Raw genomic sequence first — 13476 nt, 5'->3', positions numbered from 1 at the left:
TACACCCAGTCCTAGCTATTATAAACAAGCTCTATTCAGTTGATCATATGATGAATTTTTACATCAGTAAGACGACACAATGTCACAAGTGAGTACAGTCAAACTAGTTTAATAAGATAGCTACTTCTCTAACATACTGCCAGATCGAATTGTTTAAATTACTGTTTGGTGAAAGAAAACAGATCTCCTATTCTTGATATCAATGACTGGCTAGTTTTGCTAAACTTGTGACACGAGTTGATAACTGAATGTTAACTTCAAAGGATATCTGTAATGTTTCCATAACCTCTTGACATACATTTCTCATTAATTTCATTAATTTTAGGTAAAAACATTCATCCCTGTTCTTTCTAAGGATACTTTTACCAATATTCATTTATCTCAAATCTTATTATATAACCTTTTAAATATAACTGTTAATATCAAAGTTAATTATTTTATCATTATTATTGTGATTGCTATTGTTATTGTTTATTAGTTTCACTTTCATTATTTTTTAGTATCACTGGTTTAATGGCCCAAGGTATCTTGTTTAAATGAGAGTTACCTCCCTTGTTGTCTACAGGATCCTGTGTATGTGGGATTATAATCCTTGTTTGCTCTGATAGTGTGTCTACAGACAAATAATTTCTGATATAACTAGTAGAAAATTAATATACTGTAACTTTGCTGTAGTACCGGTAACTACACAACTGAACTGAACTGACAGCTCCAACAACACCGACCAAGTCATCAGTACAAACATGATAGTACGTTATAGATGATACAACCAACACATGGGAAAAGGGATAAAAACACTCAATTATTTTCCGTTAATTCTAATTCTGCCCAGCATTGATGTTGAGTTTCTCATCCATCAAATGTCATCGCTGCCTCCCAGATCGAGTCTAGCCACACTGATAACATTACACAGTTTTCCTAACCACTGCCTCACACTGCAGTGCAGTTATGCTCCTGGCATTTCCTCGTCTATTGCAATCACAGAACAGTGGCAGGCCTTGTAGCTATCCACACAACTACATCTAATGTAACATTGCACTACTTTATCATACTCAGCTATATGGATTATTCTAAGTAAGTAAGTCTTTGTAAGATGTTGTGATAATTCTACCTGTGACACACTTTCATTCATTTCATGTTGTGAGTGACAAGGATAGTTTCATGAGTATACAGGTGGAAGGTATTTCATGGTCATACGTACATAGCGAGGTATGTTTCAAAGCTGTCATTGTAAGATGTGATAAATCTACCTGTGACACACTTTCGTTCATTTCATGTTGTGAGTGACAAGGATAGTTTCATGAGTATACAGGTGGAAGGTATTTCATGGTCATTATAACGTACATAGCGAGGTATGTTTCAAAGCTGTCATTGTAAGATGTGATAAATCTACCTGTGGCACATTTTCGTTCATTTCATGTTGTGAGTGACAAGGATAGTTTCATATCAGGTGTGTGAGTATACAAGTGGAAGGTATTTCATGTTCATATGTACATAGAGAAATATGTTTCAAACTAGCAAACAAAAAATGCTTTCATTTCTTCATCATCCTGATCTTCATCATACTCATCATCCTTGGATGCACAATTTGAAATACAAATCCGTTTGAGCATGTCAAATGTTTATGGTAAGCCACAGTGATTTTATTACAGACTTTCCTACAAATGCTAAAAACATGAATCGGGGTAATTTTCTATTTTTTTAATGGTTAACAGTGTCCCTAGCATGAGTGCATGAATGGGAAATTTGTATGTTATAGTTCAAACAAAGGTAGATGTAACACAGTGTGATTGTCTTTGTCTTAAGATGCTATAGGACACTGAAATGATGTTATGTATTTAGTACTGAAGCGGGTGGGAGAGAAATTCTGGTACCAACATTATTATGACCTGACACAACTCCTATCTTGATTCTATGGTTTTCAATTTCTTTTTGGAATGAAAAATAAACTCAGGAAGAAATATCAGGGATGGCAACCAAATGATTAGTTGAATGCTGAGAGGTTTTAAAGATTGTATATGTAATCAAAATAGACAGAGGGATGAAATCTTATTACTGGCGAAGCCTTTAAGGTTCCTTGTGCACTACACAGTCAAACTTAGTGGCAAGGTCTGACCAGTGTGAAATTTGATAAATCTCATGAATTCAGAGGTATTTTTGAACTGACATCAACTTATTTCATTAGTGTAGTTAATCTAATCCTCATCCTGAATTACACCAAGGAATCACCATGACCCTTACTTCCCATCATGAAATATACAAAAACCTTCAACTTACTACCAAGGATAATATAATTGACTTGACTTTTTAACCATTGATTTTTGAACCGTATTACAACTTCAGCAATCAAGCAAAGCTTCTAAACGAATGTTTTTTAAACAGCTTTCGTGTTTCATCTCAGTAAATCAATTTGAAGGCATCAAATTCTCTCTTCCTCACAAATGTTTGATTGCACTGATGTTTAAATTTATTTATATGTCTGTATTGTGTTTTTGAAAGGTATCATGTAGTTGTACATTGTATTTATTCTTGATGTTGTATAATAGCTGTGTATTTTTTAATGTGAAATATTCTTCTTAGGTGAAACATTTGACGTGCAGAGTTTCTGCCCCTATAACTGGCAGGATCAAGTGTATTTCGAATTTATGTGTGAACTTTTGTTTAGCTGCATTCCAGCCGTATGCAAAAGGAATTTCTTCATTGGAACCATGTAGAGAATTAAACCTGGATCTAGCTCTTGAATAGTAAACACTTGGACCACAGTACTACCGTGTTTCATCTCCTATTTAATAAGTACTCACCATCTACCAGGTGCATTTCATACTTTGCTCAGAAATGTGTTTTGAAAGGGTAGTTTTAATAGTTACTCATATCGAAATTGACACAGGGAAATTGTCCATTTATGATACTTAGTGTTTATTTTGATATAGTGACCTCTAGTTTTAATTCGTATGCACTGCATGTCCGATTGATCACGTTTCCTCTTTACACTTCATCCAGTGTGTTGATAGCTGCCCAACACTGTGTGATAGAATACCTATGGATTTCTGGTTTTATCCCATTCTTTCAATCATATGGATGGACTGGCATGAGAATAGGAAGCATTTACTAGTAGAGGAGGGTCAATTTACTTACCATGGACCAGACGTAAATCTGGCCCTGAACAAGTTTGAATAATTTGTACAATTCAGACTATATATTTTATTCAAAATTTGTAATACCCCAATACTACTGTCATGCCCAAGCTAAACAAGAATTTAAAAAAACATTCTGATTATTATGCTGCAGCTGTTCGCATATTCAAAACCCAGGAGAGTGTTGTACTTGTGAAATCCAACACTACTGATAGTTCATGGAGTACCGCTCTTTACCAGACAGATGCCCCCTGGTGAAAGGAATGCAGACTCTCACCTGATCGTATAGCATGTACATATGTACATACAGTTAGTATATACGTGACTGCAACATCTACTGACCAGCTTGTGCTGCTGTTGCTTACACCTTGTGATGTGTTCCATGAGCTACTGGTTCAATAACTGGTCTTTATTATGATTTGGTTCATGTTACTCTTGATTATATTCATGTACAATGGACATTTTTTTTTTTTTTAAAATATGTCACCTCTATTACCCCCTACCACTGACCACATACGTCCCACCCTCAAAGATCCCTAGACATCTTCTATACACTTATCTGTGTACGTATTTATTGATTTCTTGGGAAATATATCATGTATATCCCCCCTACCACTCATCCTTAGGATTGGTTCAAGGCTGTACTGAATGTTAAGACCATGGATCCACAGTCACTCTATCCTTCATAGTGGCAGGTCTAGATAAACAGACAGTCCCCCATCTCGCATTAATTAAGTTTTAGAAATTATCATTTAGGTTATTATTTGTACCGTCAAGACTTCTCCAATCTGAACCCATCCCCTATTTTATTCCCTGCCCTTCAGCCATACACACCACCTGCACCCCACACTCATGAACCTCTACCCTCAGGGACTAAGCTTATTTGCAGACACCCTTCATACATTCATTTATCACCTGACCTCTCCTACCCCTTCCAGCCCAAGAAAACTTTACATCTGCTTCTTCAACAGAACAAAATTCCAGGATGCCCTGAAAGAAAAATCACCATTTTTCCAAAAATATCCCCATGACTGGAAATGTATTTCATTCCCTTGTTCCACCAGCCCCTGATGAGGCTGTCTGGTCTCTGAACCCTGTTACACCTGAGCTGTCAAGATTCCCCACCAGGTATGTTAACGAGGTCCCCTACAGGTGTGGAATGTTACCTCATATTGTAGGTACACAAAAGGGAAGGAGGCCAACGATGAAGGCAGCTTGTTTTCTATAGACATTCTAGTCCAATACAGCATGGGAAAGCTGTTTAAAGAAGGAACATGAAAATACCTTTAACAATCCAACACTGGTATTTGGCTCTGGTATTTGGATATTCTTTTCTTCCTGGTTGAAAAAAACATCTTTCTATGCTTGGTTATGTCTTATATCTTATACATTAGTAACATTATTTTTTATTCCCATATATCGTTTCAGGGATGCCAGCCATATGAACTGTATTCTGTCAATAGCATTATACGAACACAAGTGCCCATGTGCTCAACAAATGTTCTTTGTGCTGAGATTATCATAGCTCATGTACTTTAACACAGATTTAAGATTTGTTAGGTAGCCCTGTGGTTAAAGCATTTGCTCATCCTGTCAGTTTGATTCTGAATATGGGCACAGTTGTGATGACCAGTTTGGAAGTCCACTGCCAATACAACTATTGAAAAACATACTCATTCCTTAATTTAGGTTTAAGGGTGCTTTGGGTAGCCTTGTGGTTAAAGCGTCTATTCATCACCCTAAAACCCGGGTTCGATTTCAAAAATGGGTACAATGTGTGAAGTCCATTCCTGGTGTCCCGTGCCATGATATTGCTGGAATATTGCTGGAATATTGCTGGAAGCAGCGAAAAGTGGAACAAAAGCATTTTCACTCACTCACTCACTAACACAGGTGTACAGCACTATGACAGCTTTGAAGAGCAGGACAGAGGTGTTATCAAAGCCAAAGCCTGTGTAGTTAGGCACTGAGAGTGTTGATTGATCAACTGGTGATAATAATGCCAATTGCAGCGGCCATTTCATTCATGGACAACTTTCATGTCACTGAGACTGGTTACTTTGCCAGTCATAATTCGCTTATCATCTCTGATCAATGTTGATGTGAATCATATCATTGTAATGTGAATATTAGCTTCTACATGATGATACAACACAACGTTTGATAAGATAGAATGGTTTACACCTAATGCCATGTGTGTATCAGTCAGTGCTTGTCTATTGCGATATTGACAACACTCCTGCATGTAGATGCTGATAGTGACACCACATACTTGCGTATAGTTACCTACATCCTGAGTGACTACCTGTGTTGGGATAAGGTTGGGATAAGAATGTATCAGTCCTTCTGTCACAGCAATTCTGAATCTTTTTCAGTTGTTCACCAACAGGTTTTATCATTTACCATGATTTTTTTTTTTTAAATTTTAACTAATTTTTAGTCATGATTTGAATAAAATATTGCCTACGTGACTCAAAATCTTATCCCATTCACTCCAATGCTGGGTCGTATAAACTGGAACATTTATCAAAAAGATTTTTATCAATGTATGATGTATAAACAGTTTATGTTGTACTAGAAACAGAAAGAAAATCTTGTCACAGTTTTACAGTTAATGAAATCAAAATGTAATGAATGCTTCATATCAAAGAGTGAATTACATATGCTTTGATGAAATTGTTTTATTATCAAAGTTACAATGACAATGTAAAATGGTATTACTTTCTCAAATCCAGTTCAATAACATGAGATTAACACAGGTTGATTATCATTTTGGAAATGTTGGCTGGTAAAATATGCTTAAATGAACTCAACAAACATGTTTCAGTTTAATTGTTTGACAACAATATTGACATACTCTTGCACTGAAAGAAGTACTCCCTTGGTGCACTTGTACGCCAGTGTTGTGTCACACATTGCTGATCAGATGTACATTTCAAATGTGTTGTGACATACATCATCACATGAAATGTTACCTAACAGCGCTAATTATTCTATTTAATTATGACAAGTTTTATTAATAACTGTCTTACTTAAACTAAACTTCTTTAGTCCCTAATTTCATTATGTTAAATGTTTTTGAATACTAAATGCATTTTTTATAAATCAGTAAATTATATAATTTCATTTGACAAAAGGATGAAATAAGCATAATCTATTATGTCTTGACAGGTGAAAATAATATCTGTGATAATATGAAAACATCTTTCATTTAATCCTATTCAGTGTTTTTAAATATTTCATTTGATAAGTTGTTTTCTTAAACTAATTGAACTTCATCATATATTGGGATGGAATACCACTAAATGTTACTGACCTTGGAATATTCTGTTACCGGTGCTTATTTTTTTCATATGATAGCATCAAATATTTGTAGTTCCCACACCTGCTTTGAAAGCAGGTGATAAATCTGTGTTATTTGTAATGAAATAGCATAAATTCTCAGTTTATCGAGAAAACTTGACAGATCATATTAATTGCTTCTTTGAACAGCTGAAAACTAATGAAATTAGACATTCTGACCTAACCAAATGACAGTGATAAAAGTATCTGTAAGTCATAAAATTTAACAAATCAGCCATGTTGAGGAAACTGAAGTCATAGAGAAGTACTTTGTTAACAAATATAGAGTTAATGTAATTTCCAGTGTGAAACTGAAATAACATTGTGGTGGGTTCTTTTATAGCCTAATTTTTTTTTTCATATTTTTTAAAAACTTCAGTAACCCTTGCAAAGGCACATGATAAGAGTCTGATGTACAGCTGCAGGTTTTTAGTCAGTTCATTCAGTCAGTTATGTAAAAAAATATTCCTTTTGTTGTGCTGTTGAAAGCAAATCAATTTCTAAATATTTCTGAAGCTTAAGAGCATGGGAAACGGTCATATTGTATGTTGTGGGGAGCTTAGCTGTTTCCCCAGACTATTAAATAAACTAAAGCATCTCGTCCAGGAAATACAAAAAGTAGGAATTTGTTATCAATAACAGCAAGGAGACCATGTGATAGGTGAAGTGTTTCTTTGAAATGCATGTCCACAGAGTGTCAAAGTACATTTTCCCAGCCCAAGAATAGTCGTAAACCAAGAGGTTAGAGGTAGTTGTTCAGTTTTATGGGGGGTCCCAGGTTCAGTCCCCACCCCGAGGGTACAGGGTCATGACCCCTGGCCTCCCTGGTTGCAAGGTGTGATGGATGAAGAGATAAGTAGAAGACTTGGTGATGGTTCTCTTTGTTTGACTGTTTAGATGATAGGATTATCACAACTCGACACCATCTGTTTGTGTTTCAGATATTTCAAATGGCATTTTTATTTTTTGTTTAAACACAGAACAATAGATTTAGGGGATTAGAAGATGAAAAAGAAATTATAATTAAAGGGCCACAATAGAAGAAGAATTTCTGTAAAGGAAAGTGTTACGTGGTTATTTTGTCAGTGATGATTTGGCCAGTGTTAGGTTTATCTAGTTGAAAAGGATTAGATTCATTGATCTTAATCCAACTAAGTTGTTAAGTAATGGATATGCTCTAGTATTATATGTATTATTGATGAGGGCAGTAGAAACATTTTAGTATTCATCAAGAACTTCTCAGTTTATCTGACTGTGTCATAAATATGTGTACATGAATCGCAATCAAAGGGTGATGATACCAGGTGTTCATATCTCACACACACGTGGAGTGTGTTACAAACACATGCGAAAGCAAGGCAATCAGTTAAGCATCCTATTCCTTAAAAAGGAAGTTATTGTATTGATTTTGTAAGGGAAGTTCTAGTAAATGTGGAGGTGTAGTAGAAGTGGTTAGAGTCTTTGCTCGTCATGACAAGGATCCTGATTTGATTTCCCCACAATGTACAACGTGTGAAGTCCTGGTTTTCCCACCATGATATTGCTGGAATATTGCTAAAAACATCAAAATAATAAACTCTCGGACTAAGTGTTTGTTTTCTCATCACAAACATGCAAAAGCAAGACAATCAGTTCAACTGAGTCTTATTTTTAAAAATGAAACTGATTGTTCCAATGCAGTATAGGAGAGACCCACTAGATTTTTGTTTTTGTTTTGTTTTAGTCCAGAATTCAATCATCTTGTATCACTACATCAAGAATTGTAGCGTTTGAAGAAAAAACGATAACATCCACTGTATGACCCCTGAAACTGTATCGGAGGGATGAGTTGTTGACAAGTCTCCACATGAAATACACACCACACCTGTCCAAGAAGTCAGTGTCAGCTATCCATTGTACATATGTCAGCATGTCGACTAGTCAGCATGTAGATGTTTATCTACGTCCTTATCTGGATATTTAATGAGGGCTATCCACCTTTGCCATACCTTACTTCAGCCTGATACTGTGTCAGTGTTAAAAGAGGTTGTACATAGCATGACAATAGACATCAATCATTGTACGTTTCAGAGATAGCATTGACATGATATGTGACCACCAAGCAGTGAGAATGGGTTCTTCTCACATGACAGTCTTGTCCTGTTTGGACACTATTTGAGGTGATTTCAGACATAAGTTTTCATTTCAAATAGATACTTATATTTTACATTTAATTTCCTTTTAACATATTGTTCGCTTGTCACACCAAATACCCACATGACTCCCCACATGGCTATAATATGTGAAGCCCATGTCGGGTGCTCACTACCATGATATTTGCGTGAATATTGCTAAAAGCAGTGTAAAACTAAACTCACTTCATCATATTGATTACCGAACATTTTTTCTGTTCCGTTTCACTGTTTACATGTATAATCTGGCTTTAAAAATAAGAAACTGTGAAGATGTTTGTACAAAAGGCAGTGTGAAATGTATGACTAACAGCTGTTAAAGACATCAAGTGAAATAACAGCTACTTGTCATTCTCAGATGTTGCATTAATAATGAAGGAATATGTACATATGCAATGAGTTGGATGTATTTGACTGCAGCTTAATCACATGGGAATAAGGATCTCTGTGATTTACAATCAAATGTCATCATGATTTGAGCCCAAATCTCCATCATTCTTACTGCCCATGTTACTATCAGTTTAACTAGTTTTGTTGTCTATTTCAAAACAACTTTCATTTAATTTATTTGAGTTGCCGTGATCAGATGGTCAGGCTAAATGTCATCCTATCCCTGTTGCATAGATCGATGGATGCAGTTGTTGTTGACAACAGTGGATTGTCTGCTCCAGACTCAATATTTACACAACCATTTGTCTGTAATATTGTGACATGAAACTAAACTCTCTCTCCCTCTTTGAGTAGCATTTGTTTGTTCAGGGCCAATAATATACACACAAAAAGAATTCTTTCTTATGTTGGTATATTGTGACTTATAGATTTGTTGATTGGGTACAGTGCCTGTGATAATGTCTACATGCTTCAACATGTAACATCAAGATCTACTATGACCTTAGACCTTGTTTAAGTGTTCATGTTATTGCAATAGGTCACACCAAAAATACATCAATTTTTTTTTTTCTAAATTAAATAATCAAAATTGGCAAAGCTATGTACAAACATGTTGGCTTCAATTTCATTTTCAACACAGTGATATAAATAATAAGTCGAAACATTTGTTCCCAATTAGGTAGAATTTGTTATTTATTTCAAAATCATCTGTAATGACAGACACAAGTATACAGCATTAATTCTGTCAATTAAGTACACACATGTTATCGTCTATTTCAAAATCCGGTGTAATGAGTGACACTAGTCTACAGACTACACACTTGCTGTCATGCTATTGACGACATGATAGGCATGTTTATTACAGCTGGTTTGATAACTGGTGATTTGAGACAATCAGCCTCCCCTCATTATCTTGTCTCCAGTCATTTAGGGTCAGTGGCTGGAATTTGTGTCTCTATCTTTATGTGATGCATGTCAAGAAAGAGTGTTGATTAAGTATTTACGGCAAGGTTGCTAGCGTTTGCGCCTCCTCCACGTGGGCCGTTCCACGTACACAATGACTTAGGATGCTGATAAATCTCTCTAATAGTGGATACTAAAAACACAGGTGATAATGGTACTGTAAATGTAGACTTGTATAAACTGAAACAACTTTATCGCATATGTATTTCAAAGTAATAAATTTCATATGAAAAACATTTATAATGTTGTACATTTAAATACCTCACTTATGTGGTATAGATATATGCACAAATGTGAGTTGTTTATTCCCCAGTGTGTATTCTACTTATCATTCTTAACTCAACTTCATATAGTTTTTATTTTATTTGTCTCATGTAAAACCTATGTTAATATGAAATATTGAATATATAAACTAGGTAATATGAAAGGAACGATTACATTAAATCATATTACATGCATCTAAAGAATATTGTTTAACCAGCTCATGGAACCATATTTTTAATTAAAAAAACATGAACATGATTATAATTATTTAGATGTTATGATCATACACACAAACACCAACTCAAACACAGAAGCCACCTAATCATTAACCATTCACCCAAAAAACATAGGTTCCCAGTCTGGCTGCCATACTTAATCTGATTGACTAGATTATCCCTATTGTCATAATCCAAGCCAATTAAGAACTGACAAAGGTGACACCAAGCCTTCTTTGAAAGTCATAACAGGCAGGCTCCATAGAGTGGTTTAGTGTCCTAATTAACTTTTGTTTACACAGACAAACAGTGAGCTGTGGTCAAGACTGGCCATAATACCTAATGATCTGTGAAGTGTTAAATAAACAAACTATACAGTTAAAACAACACCAAGCCCCATGCCATGCTACCAACATTTAAGGAGGCCAGTTTAATCAGCACAACCATTAAAGGTCTCAGGTCCACTGGAGTAGGTTGAAGGATATTTTGTGTATTTTGTAATTGTGAAAAATATTTACAAATATATTGATCAAGATGAGGGAACTGGCAAGAAACTCGCATGTTTCTGCTTTGCATGCAAGCCTCAAGGTTGGTATATTGAATATATGCTTTGGATATTGCATCAACTAGTTTTCATTGTACTGAAAATTTAATATTCTAATAACATGTTTTAATTCTAGTATTTTTGTAAATAAAGATTCTCAATTTAAATGTTTGGTTTTATTTCTTTTCCAGTCATCAAGAAGCCAGCCAGCCATTGGCCTCAAACAGACTCCAAAGTCAAGGGTAAGTTTTTAGTAGTTGGCATGTCAAATTTTGAAAAACGACTACTCGCTCACTGTTTTCATATGGAATAGAGTGTTTAAATTCAGTGTTTAATAAATTTAGAAACTAGACACTCTTTCTAGCACATTTCAGAAACACATGTACTGGATATCTTTAGGTGCAAATACCTAATCTCACCGAAACACAAATGGAATTTTAACATGTATTGACGGGTCTATTTCGGGCTCATCCTGTGGTAAGAGTGCATTTCAAAAGATTCACAACAAAAAGTCTGTAAGGACCCACATAGGCAAGCTTATGGTTAAATTGTAAGTAAATAAGTTTGAGCCCTACCAATCTGGTGGTCCTGTCTCCTTGCTCCGAACAGATTTAGACACTGTGTTACAGATGGCTTTATCTTAATCTATGTTAAATCCTTCACGATTACATTTCCTTAATCTCCGAAGTAAGGTTACTTGGTGAATTTTCTGTTTCGTTGTAAACTCTGTTTGAAAGCTTAATCCCAGTACTATTCTGAGATTCTGAGATGATGAGTAGCATATGTCATTGCAGATACAAGCTCTTCCTTGAAAAGTGGCATATCAGTTTTTAAAAGCAATTAAATAGTTTGGTTCAAACACAATAGAGTCTACAGACAGCAAGTCTAGTGTGAACACAATAATGAAATATTCAGTAAACAAATGTGACAGCCCAATGTGTTAATTTAATTTCACGTCCATCAAGGCTTTTCCTTGACAGTGATGCTTGTGGGATTTTCTTTTATTAAGGGAAGATAAATATCTGCAAAAATATTTTTGAAATATGGATTCTGACAGTGTTTGTCATTTGGTTTTTAACATGTATATTTCACAAGGACTCCTACTTTTCTCTAGCTTGTGATCTATTTCGACATCTGCATGTGAATGTTCCAAAGCTGTAGTTTAAAATTATTAATAACAAGTAAGTTAACAATTTTCTAAGGAATGTCAGATTTAAGGAACATTTAATCAACTTCTGCAGCATGTTTGCTTAACTGTGAGTCACTCTCAACTCCCCCTTTGCCTTAATATGCACTTTAGCCATACAGTATGTCTTTAATATAAAACATCACCCCAAATGCCTCTGTATGCATATGTGTTTGAAGTCGGCCACATGCATATTAAACTACAAACACACTGACATATATCCTTTGTCTCAAAGTCTATTCATATCTTGCACATCGAAACCAAATAGCAAGTTTTCAGAACTTCAGAAGGAGAAAAATATTCACCAGTAGCGGTCGACTGACTTGGTGGCCATTTGGCCATAAATGTTTCCTGGGTTAAAAATGTGTAAACAATGGGTGTTTGGTTATAATAAACGTGTGTTGTCGTAGGTAGGATCTTAGATCAAAGACAACTGCAGCCTTCATACATGAAAGGAAACATATCATCGACTCTTTTGGGACAGAGAATGCCTTGTTCCTCCAGTCTTGCTGTTTACGTTTTTATAGTGTAGTCTTTCATTTTTCCATCTTTTAAAATATGAAACAGAAAATAACCAGAAACGCATTCCATCAAGTGTCAACAGTAGTGAAGATTAAACACATATGGATCATTGAAGGTCATCACCAAGTGTTGATAAATGTATTTATCGCTTCATTTGCAACTTTTTTTTTTTTTATTTATTGCTCCATTCCTGTTTTCATGGTTTCTTTTCCATTTTCATTCATTTCTTGATTTAGTTACGTGATTCATTTTTCTGACTTTCTCATAATACCCCATCCATTGTATTTTCCCCATTTATTTTTGTCTTTTGATTAACATTCTGCCTATATTTGCTTTTCTGCTTTTACTCTGTCACTGTTAAACACCATATGCTTCCTAAATTGACCACAACTCAATTATTTAAACAATGGTAACAACATCATTGACTTCAATCAATCTCTTCAACATATTGATCAGTCTTCTGGCTAATCAGCATACACTTGACCTAGACTCTTGATTCCGTCCCTCCCCCCTCCCCAGTCACACGTCCCCTAATGCCAGTTGACCCTACCAAGCAGAGATCACCCCAGGGATATAGGAAGGACTAGGCATACCCAGGATCCCACATGGGATGTACTTAAACAGTCAGAGTAGGGTAGGACCCCAGGTAATGCTACTTGTAAACCTTAATTGCTGCTGCTGTTTTCATTTGAGCATTTCCCTCTAGGTTTCATTCTGACATCTGTTTGAATTGTCTTGGTGTCTT

The 13476-nt window shown here is 35.4% G+C and overlaps 1 protein-coding gene across 6 annotated transcripts in view; it reads left to right on the top strand.

Annotated features, from left to right (window-relative positions):
- LOC137284833 (ras-GEF domain-containing family member 1B-like) overlaps positions 1 to 13476 on the top strand; it is a 145710-nt gene that overhangs the window by 107313 nt on the left and 24921 nt on the right. For 5 of the 6 annotated variants that reach the window (XM_067816838.1, XM_067816839.1, XM_067816842.1 and 2 more), the window contains one exon: positions 11215 to 11265. In XM_067816838.1, coding sequence (XP_067672939.1) covers positions 11215 to 11265 — 51 coding nt within the window. Of the gene's footprint in view, positions 1 to 56; positions 89 to 11214; positions 11266 to 13476 lie in introns of those variants that run through there. The other variant, XM_067816843.1, reaches the window with a different exon arrangement.

Source organism: Haliotis asinina, chromosome 5, assembly GCF_037392515.1.
Source record: "Haliotis asinina isolate JCU_RB_2024 chromosome 5, JCU_Hal_asi_v2, whole genome shotgun sequence".
Classification (NCBI taxonomy): Eukaryota; Metazoa; Mollusca; class Gastropoda; order Lepetellida; family Haliotidae; genus Haliotis; species Haliotis asinina.
This window is presented reverse-complemented; position numbering and strand designations above follow the sequence as displayed.